The sequence below is a fragment of the Gambusia affinis genome, linkage group LG05 (assembly GCF_019740435.1).
Source record: "Gambusia affinis linkage group LG05, SWU_Gaff_1.0, whole genome shotgun sequence".
NCBI classification, from domain to species: domain Eukaryota; kingdom Metazoa; phylum Chordata; class Actinopteri; order Cyprinodontiformes; family Poeciliidae; genus Gambusia; species Gambusia affinis.
Window position 1 is genome coordinate 11,232,293 of NC_057872.1, and position 23,550 is coordinate 11,255,842.

At 35.5% G+C, this 23,550-nt stretch overlaps 1 protein-coding gene across 1 annotated transcript; it reads left to right on the top strand.

Moving 5' to 3' along the window:
* Positions 1–1,088: 1,088 nt before the first annotated feature.
* On the top strand, positions 1,089–21,795 carry LOC122831141 (lysophosphatidylcholine acyltransferase 1). Its single transcript, XM_044117094.1, has 14 exons — positions 1,089–1,575; positions 7,930–8,069; positions 8,800–9,014; positions 12,242–12,354; positions 12,700–12,760; positions 13,485–13,543; positions 13,712–13,746; positions 14,199–14,253; positions 14,439–14,521; positions 14,789–14,914; positions 15,410–15,563; positions 16,449–16,547; positions 16,903–17,044; positions 17,198–21,795. The coding sequence occupies exons 1-14, from the start codon at positions 1,453–1,455 to the stop codon at positions 17,428–17,430; spliced, it is 1,638 nt and encodes a 545-aa protein (XP_043973029.1). The 5' UTR covers positions 1,089–1,452; the 3' UTR covers positions 17,431–21,795.
* Positions 21,796–23,550: the final 1,755 nt, after the last annotated feature.

Genomic DNA, 23,550 nt, shown 5'->3' on the forward strand with positions numbered 1-23,550 from the left:
TTAAAAAAAAGACATTTCTAAAATAATGTGTGCTTTTCCATCCACTGTTTTTAAAGACCCCTAAAAACATATTCTCATATTTACTTGTGAAGTGGTAAAAATGTGGAAATTGTAACTAAATACTTGCAAGGCAGAGCACAATCCATATTTGTTGCATACATAAATAAATCCTTAATGGTAAAGTTAATTACCAAGTTAGTTTTTTTTTTTTTTTTTTTTTTTTTTTTACAATAAAACATTGCAAAAATTATTTCAAGGCGTGGAAATGGAAACAGCATTACCTTTTTGTATAGCAACTGAGAGGGCCTTTAAAAGGTTAAGTTTACTCCGAATGGTAGTATTTCTCAGAACATTACAAAGATTTTGCCACAAGAGGGCAGCACATAACTATTTTTACAACACCAAAGTCAATCCACAGTGCCAACATTGCTGAATAACATCACACTTTGTTAGAAATAAATTGTCAAATATTACACATCAGTAAACACAAATCATGCAAAGATCAAAGCTAACAGGCATATGTATTTTAATATTTGAATACTGATAGGTGCTATAGCCTACAACTATCAGGGATTTTTAAATGCATTATCAGTCAAATGTTCTACTTTGACCATAGACTACTGTAAATTACCAACCTCAGTTTACTCCCAAAAACACAAGAGTTCATCCAGTAGAAATGTACCATAAAATGTGAAAGTTAGAAAAGATCAAAGGTGCATAATGGGATTCAATGACTAAATTACTGAATCCCATAATGTTTTCACCACATGAGAAGACTGTTCTTAAATTTAAATCAAAAACAAAAATACTTCAATGACCACAAGAAAAAGATATGAGCAGCAGCACTAAAACAGTTAAGAAAATATAGGATTACATAATCCTACTATTTGAACATAGGATCTCTGGTATTACTTATTATTACGATGAGTACGGTTTGAACTTTATATAACCCACTAACTACAAGCTATATGTTTGTATTTTATATATTTAATTTAGCTGTATTCATTACACAGTTTTACGTAAAGTTTTTAAATTACGACATGTGAGGGGATTTTGAAAGCAGCATTGGGTCGTGCTTGGATAATACCGTTGTGGACGGGCGCAGGCGCCCTGCTGTAAGAAAGGTATCGCCCTTCCGTTAGCATTGAGAGCTAACTGGCAGGTCTGGTTGGGGAAGAGGCTGTGCAGGAAGGAGACCTGCGCAGCCAGACAGATATTGGTGACTTCAGATATCCCCAGTTAATCCTTGAGCTAACAATTATCCCTCCATGCTGACCAGGAAAGGGAGATAACGTTAATAGCTTGGCACTGCCTCCATCTAAATTAGCAACCGACCAAGCCAGTTAAGGGGAGACCGCGTTTTGCTTTGAGGGGCTTCTTCTTTTTCTGGCAGTTTTCTGTTTAGGACATAAAAAGTACCAACTGCAGCCTCACCTTACGATCTTTCTAAGTATGAGGTTGCCGAGTAGCAAACATTTTCCGACTGAAGGAGATGGAAAGAAAATGGACCAACCTCCTCCGTTCAGAAACCCTTTTGTGCACGTCTTGAAATTCACTCCACTGGAAAAGGCAAAGGTATGAACGGCTTATCTACACAGTAACACGATGCTTTGCTTGTTGGACATGGAACAGTTGAGTGCGTTACAGTGATTGTGTTGTCACCATTATGTAGCAAGGTAGTTTTTCTTGTTTGCTTTTAATCAGCTGTGCTAGTCTTAGCTAACCGGCTAACATTAGCAGAGTACATGTCACTTTTATCTTGTGGCTTTATTCAGCTTTTACTTCAAACACGTTTTGGTTTTCATATCGTTTAGAGCACATTAAATATTGGGAGTTGCGACCACGTTGTTTACTTTTAATATCAGGCGTTATGTAAAATAAGTTTGTTTCACTCATGAAACCCTTAAAATAGAATACAGTTGACTGAAGCCTGGCCCACTGTCAAGGCGGGGCCTAGCTTGTTGCTCTGAACTGCATGCTTTTCTAGTGCCTTTGCCAAAAAGACATTTCAGTAGGCAATATCAAAGAGAAAATATATGTATTTTTCAAACACTGCAGTTTAGCAACTTGTTTTGGGATGTCCTCTTGCATTGTTGGATTTGACGATAAGCACAATTCACAGCAGCAAGAAACATTCGTGAAAGAAGAGTGTAGAAAGACAGACAACTCTTTTTTATTAAAAGTTTCTCACTTAAATGTCGTTTTTATTATTGTTTTTGCTATGATCCATTACTTTTATTTATTTTGTTTAGGATTGGTTACTTGGAACAAAAATATGGCTATAGTCTTGAAGAACTATAGAGATTAAAAATATATTAAAACATTTAGAAACGTGTGTGAGACTCATTGTCATTTGAGCTGTATCAAAGTCATAAATATGCTCAAAAGACAGGTTGTATCAGAATATGCTACCAAAACTATCCATCAACAAAATGTTAAAATATTAACAAAAAGCTTTTCCCACAATTAGTAAGTTTTCTTGGAATTGACAAATATTGAATGTGATTTTACAGTATACAGAAAGAAGCTTATTTTATTGATACAATATTTAAACACATGTGTCATCCAGAATTTGTTTGTGTCCTTCTGTTTAAAACACATTTTTGTGCAATATTTACCTGGGTTACAAATAAGAGAAAATAACATATGTAGGTATATAAAAATTGTTTCACAAACGAAACAGGCCACCATATGTAAATTTGAGATGCATGTAATGAGTTGTAATTTTTCTGAATCTTGTTTTTTTTTTTTCCCCAGACTCTGCTTTATTCCATTTTAAAATTTAACACATTTTCAAAGTTAACACATTATATTACCTAATAGCTTTCTGAAGTCACATGGCTAATGTAAAGAAAAAAAAAACAAACAAACAATAAAACCAATAGTTCATTATGGAGTAATCCAAGTTTCATGAGATTAAGTTGATTAGTTGATGTTTTTGTAAAGCTCATTGGAGGAAATGTCACAGATGCTATTACCGTAAAAATCAATGTATATTATTTTGGTCACTACAGTGTAATAATGGTTGCTTTTTAATTTTAAATAAAAAAAATTTAGATCATGTTTAACATTTTTGGTTTAAAATGTTTGTGGAAAAAGAGGAGTATTTTCCAGGTGCATTGTGCCATTTCTTAACACAGTCAAGTAAGTTGTTGTGTATACCATCAAGTGTAATTTTAAATAAATTTGACTTAACAGTTTGCTTTCTTGAAATTGGCCTCTGTCTCTTTAAGAATCTCCTACACTTTCAGATATTCCTCATTCACCCTGTCATGACAACAGTGCTTCTCCATGATGCTGTTTTAAACAGTTCTTAGGAGAGCATTGGTCTGAGGAATAGTTTGTATGATGAGCTCAGCAGATGCTCAGTTCCACCAGGTATTTATTCATTGCTGCCACTGCTGGCCTAGAGGAGCAGCATGGTGAGGTGTGGTGGAGGGGTGCTCTATGAGGTGGAAGCTTGGTTGGAGATTGTAGTTCTCTGGAAGAGCTATGGGTAAATAGGAGCCGCATTGTATAAGCAAAAGTTTAGGCACCCCGGAATGGCTGCCATGATTCAAAGCAGCACTCCAGATATGTTTTTGAGGAGGGATTAACAGTATAACATGATAAAAGGCTTAGTCAATTTGACATAATTTAGCATGATTTACCTAATTTTTCTGTAGAAACTTTTCATCTGTGCTAACTTACATTCTTGTTATTCAAATTCAATTCAAAAATTTAATAAAACTAGCCCTTTGTTCCATGCTTCATCCAGAGTGTCTGGACTCTGTAGGAAGGCAATGGCCAGGCTAGGTACTTCATGTCAAACAAGGTAGAAACGTATATAAAAGGTCAGTGTTGAGTCCTGGGATTGCTGCCACTGTTGGGTCAGTGTTAGGATATTGAAATTTCAAAATCCAATCAAATGCTTGATTGCAACAAGATGCACTTTGGAGAACATTTAAATCTTGCAACTGCTGATCATAGAGATTTAACTATATGAAACATTTTTGTCAAGTTTAATTTTTGCAAATATATTATAATAAAAATTATCACAGTTTTGGCAATCATGTTGAACATTTGCAAAAAGTACTACAAGTTACTACTAATGTGAATCACAAGATTTTGATGGAGAAATACTGTCACATGCTGCATTATGCACGGATGATGGAGATTCTTCTAATGACATTTGTTCCTTAAAAACTAACGGTTGTCTAATCATTAAGAATACCCCTTGGCGCCCTTGTTGAATTCACACGAGTTAAAATGGGGAAGTATTTGCATCTACTTGAGGTCATGAGTTTGTTGTTGAAAACAGTGATTAGAAATCCAGCATGTGGTTTAAAACTTCTGACTGCAGACGTGTCTACTCACAATTGAGGTTCAGAAAAGCGCAGTACTCTTCAAAGTGATGTTATTGCATGTTTCCTGTCAAGATGGTTTGCATAAAGAAAAGTTTAGCACAACTAAGCTGCATGTGGCATGAATTTGCACAAAATGTTTGCTTAGCATTATAATAAATTGTCTTTTATGAAAGGAACTGCTCTTGCATATCAGGTAGGAGGGGAGTATCTTGTTACAAGTTACAAATAGTAATCTAGGGAGGGTCAGACACAGATCACATCATGTTTTCATGGATTATGTGAAAAGTTAGATGGTTAGATGAATAAAATCCAGAAAAAAGTCAGTACTTTAAGTCTTTAACAGTTTTTCTTATTGCAATATGTAATCACAATTTCTGTGAGAATAGACATTAACTACAATTAAAAAGACATAGAAATTAATGAGGAAATAAATGTGAAGAAATGTTGCTTGTTAGCCAGAAAGCAGAGGAAAAGAGTGACCTCAGCTTTATCTTTTAACTAAATCATAAAAAAAAAATTCCTATCTGAGAATCATCTCTTATCTGGTACAAATGAACTACTGCTGAGATGTGGGATTTCCCCCACTGGTGCGAAGCGAGATGAGGAAAATCCCTTTGCTCAGAAACTCTTGTGGAGTTGTGGTCACTTCAATTGGGGAAATGTTCCGATTTCAAAACTTTGGCTGAAGCACAGATTGATCCTTCAGATAAACATCAAAGCCATGACATTTGATGATGCACATCGATTACACAATTCAAGTCCATGCAGACCAGGTAGTTTGCAAACGCGTTTGTTTCTTCAACACCTTTTGTCATAATGGCCTTCTTAACAAATGATCACCCAGTAAACTGAACTTATGGGTGTAAGGAATATGTGAACTCTAACACTAATCCCTTCTCTTTTCACTCAAAAGTTTTCAATTTCAGAAATGGGGAGAAAGCAAAGCCAATCCACGTCTGATCTGTGTGATCGTCGCAGAGCCGAATTGACGTGATTAGTCCAAGTTGTACTTAGTCTTTTACCATAAGGCTCTTACGTGTAAAGGACAAACTAAAGACCACTGAACTAATAGGCTGAAGCAGAATTATAACCTACTGTGTTTTCAGCATGTCTCTCTTGTCCTTGCCTAAGTAGACTTACTATATATACAGTGATGAACAAGTCAAACTTATCTCCTTGTGAAATATGTTAAAATCTTTTCTATCAAAGAAAGAAACCATTCATCAAAACCGAATGTATATAATTATGGATGCTTCTATTGGTTTTCCACATAAATCAGTTATTTAAGATTAAGAAACTTAATTTAGCAGTGGGATAATTTGCGCTTATTGTCTTAAATCTGTTTCATCTTTTATATTGCCTGAATTGGATAGTGAATTCTGGTCAATTCTGCAATGCATGGACTTGTCTTTGTACTAGCCATCATTCTAAAGACAAAGCAGCCTATACAATAGTTCTAGTTTTTTTTTTCTGTTTTTACTTTATAAAACAAATACTCATTGTTTAGAAACCCCAATAACTCACCCCAGACTCCACAATGTAGTTACTGTTTTGAACAAGAATGAATCTAAACGGGGAAAAAAGAGAAATGAACCCAGAATGCCTCGATGCTTGCAACATACGTTCAAGACTGGACTTTAAATGGCTTATCTTTATTTCATGGTTATATGATGGTTGCATTTTAATTTAGGAACAGCAATCACAAAGTGACACTCATTTCATAAGTATCTTGTCCGATTAATTGAATTGATTTTTAATCATGTTCATCACTTTTGAACCATTTATCCTGCATCGTAGCACTGCACAATTTCACAGAAATGATTATTTGCGATACAGTTGCTTAAAATTTTAACTATCACTACTACAGTTAACCCTCTTTTGAAGGAGTGATTTTAAATTCTGTACCTTTGCATAATGTTGCCATCACTTTCCCTGTGTTGTAGGATCTTGGCAACTGAGGAAATAGACCTGGTGTAGGCATTAAGGGAATTTAGAGTTCATCAAAGTGCAGAAAACCACTATTATAGTCTACCCAGCATGCGTCGAAGGATTTGGTGTTTTGTGACGCTACTTGCATTGCTTAACACCAATCAAATGTGCAGTGATAATTATGACCAAGTAACCAAGCCACTGGGTGAATTCTATGAATGCTCTGCAGTAGCCCCCGTCTGAACAAGTAAATTTGAGGGTTTGTTTAGTAGCATAGTTTTGAAAAAAGGAAACCTTTAAAAGACTATGCAATTCAGACTTCCATATATATATATATATATTTTATTTATTTATTTTTTTTCTGTTACTACTGCTTCCTCTTTCACCATATGTTTGCTTGTTGTTCACAAGAAAGATTTAACCTGAAACTGCTTTGCGTTTAAAGCCCAGGATACCAGAATAAAATATGCACATTTACTTGATTTAAGCAAAAGCAGAACAATAACTAACTGTGCAGCTGTTCACTAAAACAGTGTGACATTAGTGAAACACTTGTCATTAAAGCTGGTATTTAAATTCACCTTCTGGGTCTATTCATTGAACAGTAATTATTCAAGAAACTAAATGATGTTCATTAGGGCAGTGATAAATGACAGCTAGGAAAATCTATTCCACTTGTAATTTTTTTCGTAGTGTCAACAATGTCTGTTTTTGTTCCCCTTTCAAGAGTGAGAACAGATTTTGTGAAATTGTATGTGGTGCACTTTAAAATCCTTATGCAATTCAGGGTTTGCTTTAGAAATATTGCATATTTGTTGCAATAAATTAGGTGCTTGCTGCTGTTCTTAAGAGTCAGTTTTCTTAAAGCACATGGCTGAAAGTTTCTTTTTATGTGGATGCTCAAGATTTTAAGGACCCAGAGGGCAGCAAAGTAAGAAGATTTTAGCTGTGTACCTATGACACAGTATGTAGAGAAAATAAACATTTGATACACCAATGATTTACTTTTTTTCCCCCCAAGTTTTCTGACTTGCAAAAATGAAGATGGCATATTGTTTAAAAAACAAGGATCCACACAATCGCGTTGTTTATTTTTTAAATAATTAAATGTTTATTTTATTCCATGTAATAAGTATGATATAAAATAGAGCTTAATGTTTGGTGCAGAAGTCTGTTTCTTGTAGTTTTTGACCAGGTTTGCATATATTGCAGCAGGGATTTTAGCCCATACAGATCTCCAGATCTTTCCAACTTTGGGGCTGTTGCTGGGCAACACAGAGTTTCAGCTCGTCCCTAAGATTTTCTAGTGAGATCAGGTCTCAAGACTGGCTCAGCCATGCTAGGATCTTGAAATTATTTTTACAGAGCTACTACTTGATTGCCCTGTGTGTGTGTTTGGGTCATTGTAATGCTAGAAAAGCCAGCCACAACCCATCTTCATTCTCTTACTGATGGGATCAGGTTCTTATTTCCCCATCCATCCTTAAAATCTAACATTTTTCGAACATCCCATGGTTATGCATTGGTGCACCACCGAAATGTTCTCATTTTAGAATAGTTTTGATTCCATTATCTGAATTTCTATTGAGAAGACATGATGTAATGATTGTCATTTGATCAACACTTCTTTCCCCCTCCTCTTAATCTTTAACAGATTGGATTAATGACGGTGACGCTATTCCCTATTCGTCTGCTCATAGCAGCATTTATGATGCTACTGGCTTGGCCTTTTGCCTTCCTTGCTTCAGTGGGGCGCTCTGAGACCACTGTTGAACCCCAGTGCCTCTGGAGAAGGTAGGTGCTCTGCTGCTCAAATGTGTCTCTGAAAAGATGTTTGCACCGATGTAAGAAAAGCTGAAACAACTCTTTTAATTGTAGAGATTTACTCTGTCTTCCTTTTTCTTTTTTGCTTTATTACATGTCATATCAGCAAAAACTATTGCATTACTAGTCGATGTTTCTATTTGTTTCAAAATTTTTAAAAAGGATTTTTTGGTGTTCAACCAAAAAAGTCACCACTGTTCTTTGTATCATTTAATCTTTGCTGTTTTATTAAGACCTTGAGGGTTTATTAGATAACTTTATTTAACTAATGGCAATCAGACAAGTCAATAAATAAGTTTTGGAAAGACTTGTCTGGAGTTGGGTTATAAAACAATATGCCAAGTTTAAAACTTCTAGATTTTTCACTTTTAAATCTGTGATCCAAAAACAAAATTAAAAGAAAACATGGCACAATTTAAAAATGCAGACATGGTGAAGACATACCCCAAAAGACTTTCAGCTGGTATTATGTCGATGAACTTGTTCAAATGCACACCAAGTTTGGGTTTTCATTCAGAACACACGTTATCAGAACCAGTGTATTTATTTTTTTAACATTAAACTATTTCTCTATGTCAACTCATCTCACAAACCTCTCATATTACCAGCACTGCTATTTAAGTAAAATGTACCATACTTAGTGTTTGTGATCCAAAGTTGAATGAAAAGACCACTAAGTCATGCTAAATTTTGTTTGCAGACTGGTGGACATCATCCTAAGAGTGATCATGCGGCTCATGTGGTTTGCGGGAGGCTTTCACTGGATAACTGTGAAAGGACAAAGAGCTCTGCCTACAGAAGCACCCATCATCACCCTGGCACCCCACTCCTCTTACTTTGATGCCATCCCCGTCACAATGACAATGTCCTCGATAGTCATGAAGGCTGAGAGCAAGGATATACCCGTTTGGGGAAGTAAGTAAAACGTGCTAAAATGTTTATTGTTACCATTAAACAAAACAATCATTCAGTACACATGTAGCATATGATATTGTTTGGTTTGATGCCCAAATGAGAGGTATTGCTTTAAAATTGTAATAGAGCTAAAGCTTTTACTTTGTCAGTTATTTAAATAAGCTGATATGGATTGCCTGCACTATCAGTGACTATGCTTTTCTGATAAGATAATGTGGACTTTATGCTGAGTAGTAGTTGCTACAATCAAAACAAATATTGACAGTCGATAAGGACTGCTACTAGAAAGTCATAAAAGAAACAATCCAAATTGGTTGAACACAATGACCAACTAAACAATCTTGGTGCATTTATTAAAAATGACACAGTACACATTTCACCTCATTTAGACAAAGGTCACTATTGACCTACACCGTAGTTAGGATTGAAAAATTTTCCCACATTTTAGCATTGTGTAAGAGAACGTGCGCGTGTATAGGAACAGGCTTGAAATTGAGCTGTAAAATTGTCAAAATGTTCAGCATCCCCAAAAGCTACTTTGGTAAACTGTTAATTTAAACATGTATATACCTATATAATTTTATGCTCTCAAATACAGTGAGTTGCTAAGGCAACACTCAAATGTCCTCAGTTATTCTAAAACTCTTAATTTCAAATAAACATTGATTTATTTAGAATTTCTGTTAACCTTAGTTTCAAAGTTTCAGTTTGCTAAATAAATTGTGCTGATTGATTGCTAAATATTTGACAAGGAGCCACTTCTCTAATGACTTCTACAAAACACCCTCAGCCTTATTTGAAGTAAACATATTATGTTCTCCTGCTATTATTCGTTTAATTTTATCCAAACCTAGACCAGGAGCTTACACAGACCCAATGCAGACATCAGGTAGACCTTAGTCGCAGACTGTAGTCACACCACATTGACAACATATCCTATTAAGTGGCTTGCATGTGAAGTTACCCTTCTAGCTGCCAGTGAAGACATTGGATCATGTATACCTCTAAGCAGAACACAGTCAAGGTTTGTGTCTTATTTTAGCCTCTCTTTCACCTCATCCTGCCCTGTCAACTAAGTCAGCAATTTGCCACATTGTTAGCTCCAGGCTGAGTGGAGCTCAGCCAAGTTAAAACGCTCTTACTTGCTTGCATTGCAAGATTGAAACTGCATACTATTGGTGCATGATATTTCTGGCAGTGTGTGTCAGAATCGACAGTCTGCAATATGCTGGGATGGTGTGTTGTAGTATTCCAAGGTATCAAATATGTGAAATACTAGATTCATTTGTTTATTTATTTATTTATTTATTTTTTGCACAGTTTTTGTTTGACTCTGTAAAAATTGACAATGTAAAAATAATAAGGCTTGCCAATCTTAAATTTCAGTCCCATTGCCTTTGTAAAAGGAGCCAGGAAGCAGAGTCTGCCAAGCATGTGGAACCCATAATGAGCATTAAGACATGATCAGCTGCAGTCACGTGTGCAGAATGTCTTTTGGAAGGAGCTACCATTAATCCCTTCCTGTCAGTGGGAAACTCAATCACAAGCAGCTTTTTCTTCATGTAGTTCCACCTCGTTTCTTTTCCAAATACATTATCTTTTTTTGTTTTTCATGCCCTTTGTTGTATTTTTAATTTTTTTCTCTAACATGTCTGGAAGATTTGGTTTCCAACTGTGTCTTAGTTAATCTTGAGCATTCAAAAATATCAAGAAATATACAACTGCCATGTGAATCTTTTACCCACCGTCGTATTCATTGTACTTTTTCGTGTGCAGTATGCCTCTGTTAGTGCCAATAGCTAATGTTTACCTTTTATAATGTTATGAAAGCTTCCTTTTCGTTTTAAGGAGTGAAGGAGTTTAGATCCAGGAAGTAATATTGAAAACTGCATTGTGTAATCATTTTTTAGTTTAAACTTTTTATCTTCCTGATGAAAATACGTCTTCCTTAACCTTAAGTTGGATTTATCACATTACACATCTTTCACTTTCCCACATGTATAGAGTGGGAAACTTGCTAAAGCATATAGCCTTACTTTTAGTAATTGTGAAAGTACTAAACCAGTGTAACCTGTGATGCTTTGTGTTGGTTGGGTTTTGTTTTGGTGGAAGTTAGTTTGCATAAAAACGAGGAAGACAGATACAGCTAGTACGAGGAAAAGCACTGACGGCTTCACTGGGAGATTATCTGGATGGCCAACAGCAGCATCAACATACACCATGTTTTGTCTGTTTAAAGAAATTAGTTTTGCATCAAACAAGATTAGGCATAAAAGTAGGCAGAGTGTCTACTTCCACAACAAAATAGTGTTTAAAACAGAGTGCAGTGATTATATTCAAATATTTTCAGTCCATTTTTGCACCAATGGCTCCTTTAACATAATTTATAGACTGATTGTCAGTTTTGTAAATGTTATTACTCCTTTTAATAATTTGTATTTTAATATTTTATATTCATTTACATATTTTTATTTATTTTAATGTGTTTAAATTCAAATACTATAAGCTCAGCTATAGACTCAGATTATGTAAACTTGCTTATTATTTTGACTAGCCACAATTACTAACTGGAGTGCTTGTATAGTAGCAGCCACAGTACATGGCCGCTACTGTACAACTACCAGTTAAACCAGAAACTGAACTCTGCGTTCCTATCATGTGTCATTGTATATAAAAATAGCAATGCAAATACCAGGAAGAAACAATGCAGTTTGTTAATGTGGAACAAAGACATTGTGGAGCTTGATTAAACCAAGATGAGGTTAAAAGATCGCTTGTGTTCTTGTAGCCTAATATTTACTGACTGTTTATAAAAAGAAGCGAGTCCTATCTTACATTTACGATCAGAAGATGAATCTATTCTGACTCATGTTTCTGTCTTTGAGGAACGTGTGTTACTAACATTCACAGCTGTGTTTAAAATAGCAGACTAATTGTGGTCAAACATGACATGGATGGGTTTGCTGATTAATGCTGCGATCAGTCAAATATAACTGTTTTCTAAAGTTTCCACAATGAGTGGTTATACTACCCCAAGCTTCTGCTTTTTATCTAATTGTACTGCAGACTTGTAAAAATGTCTGCCGATAAGCTTGTTTGACATGTCAGGAGTGATTTGGCGTTAGCTTATTTGATCAACTGTGTTTTACTTTGTTGAAATAACACAAATGTTTTCTTGACTAACTGTGTTTATATATTCATTTTTTGACTCTGTGCGTCTCTTCCAGCTTTGATAAAATACATTCGGCCGGTGTTCGTATCCCGATCAGACCAGAACTCAAGAAAGAAGACAGTGGAGGAGATCAAGCGGAGAGCTCATTATGGGGGAGATTGGCCTCAAGTGAGTTGATTTACAAAACTGCAATTTTGTTGTGGTCTAATAATCCCCAAAAAAAGCATGTTTTAACAGAAACATTTTATTTATTTATTTATTTTTTGCATGTCTAATTTACCAAGGTGGTTGCAGTTCTGCTAAATCTTTTTGACTTTTCCAAAAATGAAGATATTAAAACAAGTTCACTTAGAGTCACACAAATGATTCATAGTAACATTTGGTGGATCGTTTTGGGATGAGTTGCCGTGTTACATATTGTAGTTAAGACAAACACTGTATTGTTCCTAGTAGCATGAGCTATGATAGAAAATATTGTTTAGTCAGTGATTAATTTTCTGCTCTTACTTTTAGGTCATGATTTTTCCAGAGGGGACCTGCACCAATAGATCCTGTCTAATTACCTTTAAGCCAGGTAACATGTTTCCAGGCATTCAGTCGAAACTTTGTTCACTAAACTACAGCTGATTTCAAGGCTTTCTTGAAAAACGAAGAGTTTTGTTTGCCACTAGTAAACCACACTCTTCCTCATTTGAAAGAATATTATACAACATTAAACAAAGTGGGTCCAAATGTGAAAATTGGGCTATTTTAGGCCTAGTTATCCATTGTCTTTTATTCTGGTCTCTTTCAAATAATCTACACTAATAAAATCAAATATTTTTGATAACCACTGACATAAGTAAATAACTGATTATTGCTGGTGAAGCAGCGACATAGTGATTGGTAATAAGATATATATAGATATATATATATATTTTTTTTTTTTTGATGCACGTTGGAATCAAAGGCTTTAAGTCGTCTATCCAAAAGATGTGCCATCATAGCAGAAATTCCTAAAGTGTAACTCTTCAGAAAAACAAAACAAAAAAACTTTCCTGTAGATATTAATTTACACTGTGCTCAAAATAACTAGATACTTTTTACAAGATTTCTTGAACCACAGAGACATGTGAAGGATGATCAGCAAAATAGACAAAGTTTAAGTCGTTATTAAACTCCCAAATGTAGATTAATGACATATAAACTAGAGAAATCTGGCTTTGGCCGTTATATTTTAATGGTTCTGTTTATATGTTTCCAGGTTTTTAGCTATGATGATTTATCTAGCTAAACTTTGTTTCCTGTTTTTCTTTTAGGAGCTTTTATCCCTGGTGTTCCAGTACAGCCTGTTGTGATTCGCTACCCCAATAAACTGGTAAGATTGCCGCTATATTGTGTAGTAGACTATTAGTCTGGTAAATACTAATAGATATTTACCAGATTCTGGTAAATACATCAGCTGTACATAAAGTCCAAAGAAAATGCACAATAATAATATGTTTTAAAGCAAATTTAGCTTAATAGTTTTATGTGTTTTTAACAGGACACAATCACATGGACGTGGCAAGGACCAGGAGCGTACGTACTGTTTTTTGTTTATTCATTAATCATTATATGGTCCATGGTGTGCTTGTCTGCTAGCAATGTTGAAAAAATTTGCATTTCGTAAACAATTAAATAAATGTGTAACAAAATTTCATAAGGTCTCAGATTCATTCAAAATGCACAAGTCGTTTTTGATATACCTAAAATAATTGCAACCCATTTTAGAAATTAGATGTCATAAAATTGACATTTGCAGGAGTAAAAGAAAGAAACCCGGTGCTTATAGTTTTCATCTCAGCATTATTATTATTACAACTTAGATCTGTGCTGCGTTGAATGCTGTGATTACTTGTTAGTTGGCTTCATTGAGCCATTTGACAGATAGTCATTTGACTGAATGTTGCACAACATTAAACAAAGTGTTGCTGTCATAGAAACTGCTGTCTTTATTGGTCACTTATGATTTTTATCTTTCTGCTTTTCAGTTTTAAGATCTTGTGGCTGACTCTCTGCCAGTTGCACAATGAATTTGTGATAGAGGTAAGTATTAAAGCAGGATTATGTGTGCATTCTTCTCTCATTGTCAAAGGTGTTAATCATTAAAAGCAAGAATTTGACCTTTGAAGCCCTCAGGTTCTTTTGTCATTTTAATTTTTGTTAAATTTAGACTTATTTTTCCTTTTAAATGATGTACAGCTCACATTTTATTTTTGCATTTTGTGCAGTTCCTTCCCATTTACACCCCTTCGGAGGAGGAGAAAAGGAATCCTGCTCTCTTTGCTGTCAATGTGAGACGAGTCATGGCCAAGTAGGTGAAATATATTAATTGTTTTGGCAGATGTGAAATTATACCGTCCTGTACTCTGCACTTTGGTGTGCACATCACCACATGTAACAAAAAGGAAGCTCAGATGGCCACAGATTTGTAAAATCCCTCTATCTAATCATAAGGGTTTGATCTAAAAGTTTCATACGTTTGAGATGTAAGCATAAATCTTTTACATAATAAGAACATATATCTAAAGCAAAGTATTGATTTGTCCTGTCGTTGTCCCGTTATCTCTGCTGCGTTCAGAGCCCTTGGGGTACCTATCACAGATTATTCATTTGAAGACTGCCAGCTGGCGATGGCAGAGGGCCAGCTGAGGCTGCCGGTCGACACCTGTCTGTTGGAGTTTGCCAAGCTTGTCAGGAGACTGGGGTGAGTCAAGTTTTCCAATGCATAGCACTCATTTAAGAGAACTAAGTAAAGGGCAAGAATGGGAGACGATGAAAATCACAGCAGGAAATCAGCAGGGATTTGCTTTTTGGCCGCAGTATTGTAAACAAGTGTTGCATATTCAAACTTAATTATCTGATTTTTGTTTAGGATAGATTCTTGACACTGCAAGATGCAGCAGTTAATTGTTTGCAGTGGATTGGTGCTTTTTATGACAAGCAGCTACCGGAAAACAGTTCCAGTTCCTCTCTAGCTACTGCACATTTGACTGAACTTCTTCTTTTAAAAGTATTGTAAAATTCAGTGGTTATCTACTCTAAATGTCATCCAAAATTGTCCTTGCAGTTGAGAGAAAATTATCCTTTCTCAATGCATCAGTTGTCCTTTTTTCTCTTTTTAAATAATTAGAAAATGTTTTCTTGCTCACTGTAATAGTTTACAGATCCTAAACAAGTGTTTCCTCCCATGCTGTCACAGGCTGAAACCCCAGAACACCGAGAAGGTTTTGCAGGAATACGGGAACAGAGCCAGAAAGCTGGAAGGGCAGAAACTTGCCTTGGAAGACTTTGCTCACTTCCTCGATGTCCCAGTTTCAGATATGCTGCGCGACATGTTTGCTCTTTTCGATGAGGTAACGACCTTCCTCACACAGCTACAGCTCGACAAGTATGTATTTTGTGAGAATAAAATAAAATAAAAATGTAGTCAATGTCAATGCAGTTGAGTTGTAGTTGTAGTTTTGCAGTTGATGAAGATGGGTAAAATAAATAGATTTGTAATTATCAAACAGTCCTCTATGTGCTCAGAACTTTGTGGTTAGTGTATCTGTACACATTAAAAACAAAATACAATGTCTCAAACTATGCATTTAGTATTCAACCGTCTATACCTTCTTAGGAAACATATCGCTATGGCAACACGTCGCATTTCAAGAGATTTATTTTTCATCTAGACGTGCATTAATGGTTTCTCAGGATTTTGTTCTAATAGGAGTCAGAATGCTACAGAAAATCCTCCCAAACACATTATCAAGGGCTGTTAATCAATTTCTGGTCTGACCTCTTTGGGGGTCAGACCCAATATATATTTGAAAAAACAAAAAAATCCTCAGAGACAACTTGACTGTGATGAATCCTGGAAATGTGATCGTGGGATATGCTGGTAGAGGTGTTGAGAGTAGAAAACTGATGGAAAAATTTGTCACTCTGTGAAACCAGGTAGCAAGATGGCCATTTTTTTTTTTTACATGGCCACATTATTCTGCTAAAATTAAACCCCATGTAATGTTACTCTTGTGAGCTCATACAGGATTTGCAGCTTGTGACAAATTAATTTAATTTAGCACACGCTACTTCAACAAATTCCATTGTAAATGTAATTTATCCTTTTGTTTCATTTACTGATGCTCAATCAGGTTGCTGATAGTGACAGGGCCAAACGTATTTTTGACTACTTTTTTTTGGTGGCAGCAAACTTCTTTTTTGTATTATAGCTCGTTTTCATTCTTTTTTTACAGCATGATGATAACAGCATGGATATCAGAGAGTATGTGATAGCCTTATCCGTCGTATGCAGACCTTCCAAAACTCTGGAAACAATGAAATTGGCTTTCAAGGTAGGTTTTGATTCTTTCTGTGCTTAATTATTTATTTGCAAAATAATGGATTGAAAACAAATAGAACAAGATCAAACTGTGTGCTGATCTTGTCGTCAGACAAAATGACGCACTGTGTTTGTTGACTTGGCCTGAGTTTAGCTACTTGGTGATTTGAGTGTGGAAGTAGTATGATGTTTTTTTTTGGTGTTTTTGTTTCTCAGTGCAAGCTGTCAGTTTATTAAACATTACTTTTCAGGTTCATTGTGCAGCTGTTCAGAGCTCTGTTTCACAGAAATGAAATGTGAATGTGTAGACTTATACATTTTTACAATCTTTTAAATTAACTGTTCGATATGCATTTCCTCTTTTGCAGATGTTTGAGGCAGAGGAAGACAGTGCCATCACAGAGAGCGAGCTGGCGGTTGTGCTGAAGACTGCTTTAGGAGTGACTCACCTCAACGTGTCCCGTCTGTTTACGGCTATCGACGTCGATGACACGGGCAAGATTACATTTGGTAAAACAATCCTCCAAGCACTTCAGCGCTCTTCTCTGTTATAAACTTAGCAGTCAAAGTGGAGATGGTCTTCTTTCACAGTCTAAACATTTAAAGTTCAGCCAGCATGTTAACGTTGTTTTTGTCTCTGGCTCCCCCTTGTGGTCTTTTCAGATAAGTTCCGAGGTTTTGTGGAGGAGAACCCAGACTTTGCTGATGACTATCTTCACACTGGAAGTGTAGGTCCTCGGAGTGGACCTTGTCAGGAACACCACACCCAGACCAACCCATCGACTATAAACCTGCAAGGCACTGCCAACAGCAAAACAGCCAATGGTATCTGTCCCGACTTCAGCCCTAAAGACCATGACAGCTTAGTAGATGCACTCATAAAGAAACACAACTGATAGAGTAGAGGGAGCAGGGCCTCTCCTGGTGAGATGGAATTCTGTAAGGGGCAATATTGGTTACCTTGTCGTACCTTTTTCACACAGTAAGGGACAACATTTCATTAAACACAAACATAAAATGAAGTTTACCCTTTCTTATTGGTGTTGTATCCATGAGGTTCTTTTCATTTCAGTCTGTAAACGACCTTTTTTTCCCCCCCAAAGGAAGAATTGTCGTAATGCCAAATACTGGCTTTTTTTGGGATACAGTGCTCAAATACTTGAAGGGCAAGCACTTATTAGGATTCTTGGGGTCAATTTTAATTTATTTTTACTTGTTCTCCCCTGCCGCTGCATGTTTTTAACACAAATTTACCGAGACGCAAACAATCTCTGGATTGTATAGAGAACACAACTTTTTGTGAAATCTATTTTTTTGTTTTGTTCTTGTAATGTTTTATCCATTTCCTCTCTTTAATGGTAGCTGCCTTTTGAACTTTTAAATGAAAATACAGAATAAATGGGCTCATGTTATTTCTGTGAAGGAGGAAGGCCCGGGGGAACCGGTGAGGAATGGCTGGAAGCTCCAAGCTTCAGCAGCCGTATTTGAGGTTATCTCGGGTCTCTGAACTTCGACAATTATAACTGCTATGAGTGTGTGTGTGTGCGCGGGCGCGTGAATGTGTGTGTGTAAACACAGTGATATGATTTAGCTCAGGGTTCAGTGACAAAAATGGAAAAATTAACAATGATGTCATGGTTTTTGACAATTTTTAGGTTACATACATGTAAACTGTTTTTCGCAACTGATCTCTTGTGCTTGTCGCTTCATAGTTTCATACAGTTTTGGTTATTTCAATGTTTTGCTTCATTTGATAATACACAACTTGGACCAAAATGCATTGGGTGAAAAAATTAAGCACCTTTTTTTTTGTGTGTGTGTGTTTTTGTTTGCCTTTCATGTAGGCATGGGCCGGTATAGGATTCTCAAAATATACCAAAGCGACCACCCTTTCACTGTATCACCATATTGAAAAAAAACAAAAAACTCATCAAATAGTTTTTTTGTTTTGTTCTGAAAGCATTTTGAGGAGCGGCAGCACTATATTATTCTTTCTGCCCCACAAAGCTGGAGGAAACTAAGGCTAACTAAACAAGTTTGAATGCTAAGAGATTTTTTTTCCTTCTCATTCCAAAGCCATAATATTTTAAGCATTGGTATATGTTGATACTAGTAACCGGCACATGCCTACCCAGTCTTGCAACTGGTTAAAAGGGATCAAATTATGGCATCCAACCAGTGAAAGCAAACAATCACCAACATTTTTGGTACTTTCTTCTCAGTGTTGCATTGTTGAAAGAAAATTATTATTGATACAGTCACAATTTTCTGAGTTCTTATACATTTTTTTTTAATTTCCAGTCAATTTTGAAATATTTAACCTTTCAGAATATCCACCATGTTTCTGATCTTCACAAAAGGAAATATTTTCAGATATTTCAAATATTCCCGAGAACTTGTACCTGTGACCAGAATAAAGAAGAGCCCACCTCTGTTAGCATTTAAACCTCATTCTGAAAATGTATTTGTAGGTTGAGCAGCAAACTGTCGTGCTAAAATGCGTCAGTGAGCAGAGTTTAGTTTGAGGGACTCTGTACTCTTAGGAGTCCTGTACATGTATGAAATATATTCAGAATTAACCAGAAGTAAAGTGGAGCTACTTTTAATATTAAAACTAAAAAGAAGGAAGATTTCAGACTTTTTTTTTTTTTTTCCATCACAATTTTAAGGAAGTTGTCGATCTCTAAGATTAGGTGGTCATCTTTTTAGGGGTGCACTGATTGCAGTGTTTTGGCCGATTGCCAATCTTTTAAAAGCCTGGCCTGCAGAATCCAATTTTGATTGATACCAATTTTTCGTCAGAAATGTTGCTAGATATAGCAAGAAAGCCGCTGAGTTGGAGACGGTGCATATATGTCTGTCTGTCAAACCGATCTCACTGCAGAGCAGTGACTGATTTTTAGACCTTTGCCGAGGTTGATAAAATTGGTGGATAAGATTGGCTTCACACGAAAATATCAGACGATCACCAAGCTCTCAAAATTAAGGAAATCTGCACCAATAAATCATATGGCCGATAAATCAGTGCACCCCTACGTATTTGCGTTGTTTTTTTTTAAGACTTAAAATCTAAATATTGGTTTAATGAAGGTTTGTCTTAGTAACATTAACAAATGTTTGAATTTCAATTATGCTAGTATTTTATGAAAAAACTTTAAATATACACGGCTGCCACCTACATTTTTATCAAACTTTATTTACCTCCTTCAGATTATGCCAATGATGTTCACTTTTTAGTCATTTTCTCACAAATTTGTTTTTCTTTGTTCTACAGAAACTTTCAGTATAACAACTTGTGTTTCTACTTCTCTTAAATTTTACCCTTCTTTACACTCTGCCATCTATCATCTAATGGATCATATTTAAAGGGAAAACCTTTAAATAAAAAGCAAAGTAAATCAAGTGATTCACTTTGCTCTCCGTGTTCACCATCATTTCCAAAACTCTGTAAATTTGTCATGTTTCCATTTCGTTCGTGACCTTGTATCCTTTATATATCCTCCTTCATGACTTTGAATAAAGCAATATTCCTCATATGTTTAGCCTTCTCCAGATGAATGCTTTTTAAAAGTTCTAATATGTATTTTGAATATTCCAGATGCGGGACATTTTGTGAATTTTTGATATACGTATATGAATGATTATTATTCTTTTCACTGCCATGACAAAGATCTGTGATCTCCTCTGCTCTGCAGTTTGTATTGATCATGACAAATGAGCCACATTTTTTTGTTCTCCTTTTTTTTTAAATAGTCTTAGTTACTTTGTGCTTTATTGCTCCTACACAGTATAACATTTTATTGCTATATTATTACTGGTGTCGCCAAGTCGACTGCTTAAGAACAAAATGCAGATTTCATATGGAAACCTATAGCCTTGATAGCTTCTACAGAATTTTTATGCTAAAAAGAGAATGTACAGACAATCTTGTCACAATCAGAAGCTCTCAATAGCGCTGATCTCCAGTGGACATTTTCCTGAGACGTCATGGTTTTCCAGGATTTGCTTTTAGTTTTTTTGTTTGTTTGTTTTGTTTGAGACGTGCAGGTTGAACTAAGTGCGAGTGCATTGAGTGGTAGAGCCCTGAGGTGATGCGCCACCACATGACGGGCCGGGGTCACACAAACACTCCAGACTGCACACGCATACAAACTATCATTTCCTATGATTTATGACAATCTTAAAGCATTGTCCTGCTGTTACTTTTTTTTTTCAGAATTGTATGAATTTGTGCTTGCACTTTACAGTGCTTTTATTTGTGTAAACATAAGGTCAGGAAGCTCTGAAGCGCAGTAAGGTCATAGTTTACAGTATTTCAATTCACTGTTAACTTCTTTCCATTGTAAAGGGAGCGCAGAGAAAATTGAGGATTGTATTTAGTTCAGTTTAAGTTCTTCCCCTAACTCACCCTACTGTTCTTTGTCAGGATTGTGAAAATTAGTTGCCCAAAATAATTGTGTAAACTCATTGGAGTTGGCAGTCAGGAAAAGGATTTGAAGGACTTGATTGTTTACACCCATTAAATGTTTCCATAAATAATGCAGTTTAAAAGAACTCTGCTATTGATACAGATGCTGCATTTTAGGAAGATATTATTGTATTTGTATACAAGCTGAAAATCAGTGAAATACATTTAAGCAGAACAAATTCTCAAAGTTTTGTCCCAGAAGAAATATGCTGTTTTTTTAATTATTATTATTATTTCAACAGAATATATGATTATACATCCTCAGATATTCAAAACTAAACGTTTTTTATTTCCTTTTTTTTTTTTTTTACATTACTATTTAAAAAGAGTAATGTTTTGGGTTCAATTTGTTTTTTATTTAGTTTCCCTTGTTATAAATACCTCTGTAGAAATGTATCTTTTTTCTTTTTTTTTTTTCAAACATGAACTCTTTGTGTGAGGAAAATGTTCAACCTACAAGAGACAAACTTGTATTTATGCTATTGCTGCCTGTCACAGTTTGTTCTGCAGTGAGCCTAAGATGAAAGACTGGTGTACTCTTACAGAGTGATATTGTCTTTCTGATGGCTTATTGTAAGTGAATCACCTGAAATATTTTGAGGTTCTTTTTTTTTTCTTCGTCTAGTTTTATTTCCAGTCTTTTTCTATATCAAACAAGTTTTATTTTATTACTGCATTTTGATGCTAAAGAGTCATTACAAAAAAAGCTATTTTGAATCTGTTCATGATGGCTATTATGTAACTTGTCAATGTGACTCTTGGATGAAATTAAAGACAAAGTGTTAATATGCAACCGTGTATGTCATTATTAGAACATTATATGTATCTCTGATTAAATCAATGCATGAAAGTGGTGTTCTATGTAAAGGTGCTGGGCAGTATTAAAATTAGGAGTGTAAACAAAACGTTTCCAAATATCGGTTAGCATAACTTATTAATTGAAAGTATTTTGTGATGTCTTTTTTTCAGTTTCATTCTATCAAGAAAAATCAGAAATGCTCATTTGAACCAATGTAGTTTAAGGGAAAGGAAAATACTCGACAGTTGTTTAATGTCTCCCTCTTGTGAGGACTTGATGAACTGCTGTTCATTTCTGAAGGCACTAGCTTTATGCTACAGACTTAAGTTTTACCCTTTCTTGTAGGTGTAAATAGTGGAGGGAGTTTCTAGACACTTCATCTACTTTAAAATCTGCTTGTCTTTACAACACACCCAGAGCCTTTGCACATTAAAATTGGATGACTTCAGTTGCCATGTCTTGCTGTTATCTTCCACTTTTACTATAAAATCCCAAACGAGGTTTGTGAAAAGGAAAGATTTATTGGGAATTTTGTTGTATTGCAACAAATGTTAACATGTAGTGAGGCGGAAAAATATCAAGTATTTTTTTTTTCGTCAGTTGATTTTATCAGAAAACTTGCAAATGACTAATTTGAATGTTGTTGGTGCTAAATTTATTGACTTTTTTATTATTATTATTTTGACTAATTCATTGCCTCCTTAGGTTATTTTTTTATTTATTTACTTTTTATGCTCTCTGATGCAGAACTACTTTATTATTCTGCATCCTTGTATTTTTTTTTATTTCTTACGTTTTATGTCCATAAACAAAAATCAGATTTTGGACAAATTTAGCTGAATTGGTGGATGGCATTCACTGAAGCTATTATCAAATTGGCTTGTATGTAACTTAATTTTATCTGTTGAAATGATTTAATGGAGCATAAGTATTTTTTTTAAACAAGCCAGGGTTGTTTGACTTGTAAAGCGCTTTAGGATAATATTTGAGATGAGTTTGTGCAGTCGAAAACTGAATTGTGAAATGAGACCTGCAGTGTGTTTTTCTGTACCTGACATGGTTGTCTGGGCTTGAGAAGCAAAGTTTTAATTGTCTCAAATAAGTGCCAGCCATGTCATGTACATAACTGTCCTTGTTAATCTTTTGTTCCTTTTGTCTTCTTTTGTTGTAAAACCAGACACTAGTCAGAAAAAAGGAATGTTCTGAACTGTTTTCCAAGCAGAACAAAAGTAAGAATGGAGAAAAAAAATACATAAAGGGTGTGTTGCTCTCCAGCTATTTATTTGCCTATGTTTTCCTTTCATTCCTAGCTATGCATCCTTCCCCATTTCACCTTTCCACTTCATTTGTCTTCACCTCCTTTGCTCCCTCCTTGCTCTGGCTCTCTTTCTCACTGGGTCTCAGCTGTTGCATATATAAAAACAAGACACTCGATTAAGCTCCATTCGAAATCTCATATTTCCAGCACGACTTGCATTGACCCAACAATTTCTGCTATAAGGCCTGAGGATTGATTGATGGTTGCACTTTAAAGGTGCACACATTGTGGAGGCAGCAGATTTAGGGATTAGTGGCCAATTGATCAACTTGATTGGCTTGCATACAAGAGCCTGTCATTGTGGATACGACGGGTCTTAAATCCTTCCGTGGCGCGAGAGCTGATTGTGTTATTTGATGTCCTGATCCTGTTTTGGTTGAGCTGGAAACGGGAAAGGCCCGGATGTTGGGAATTATTGTGTTTAAGCCGCT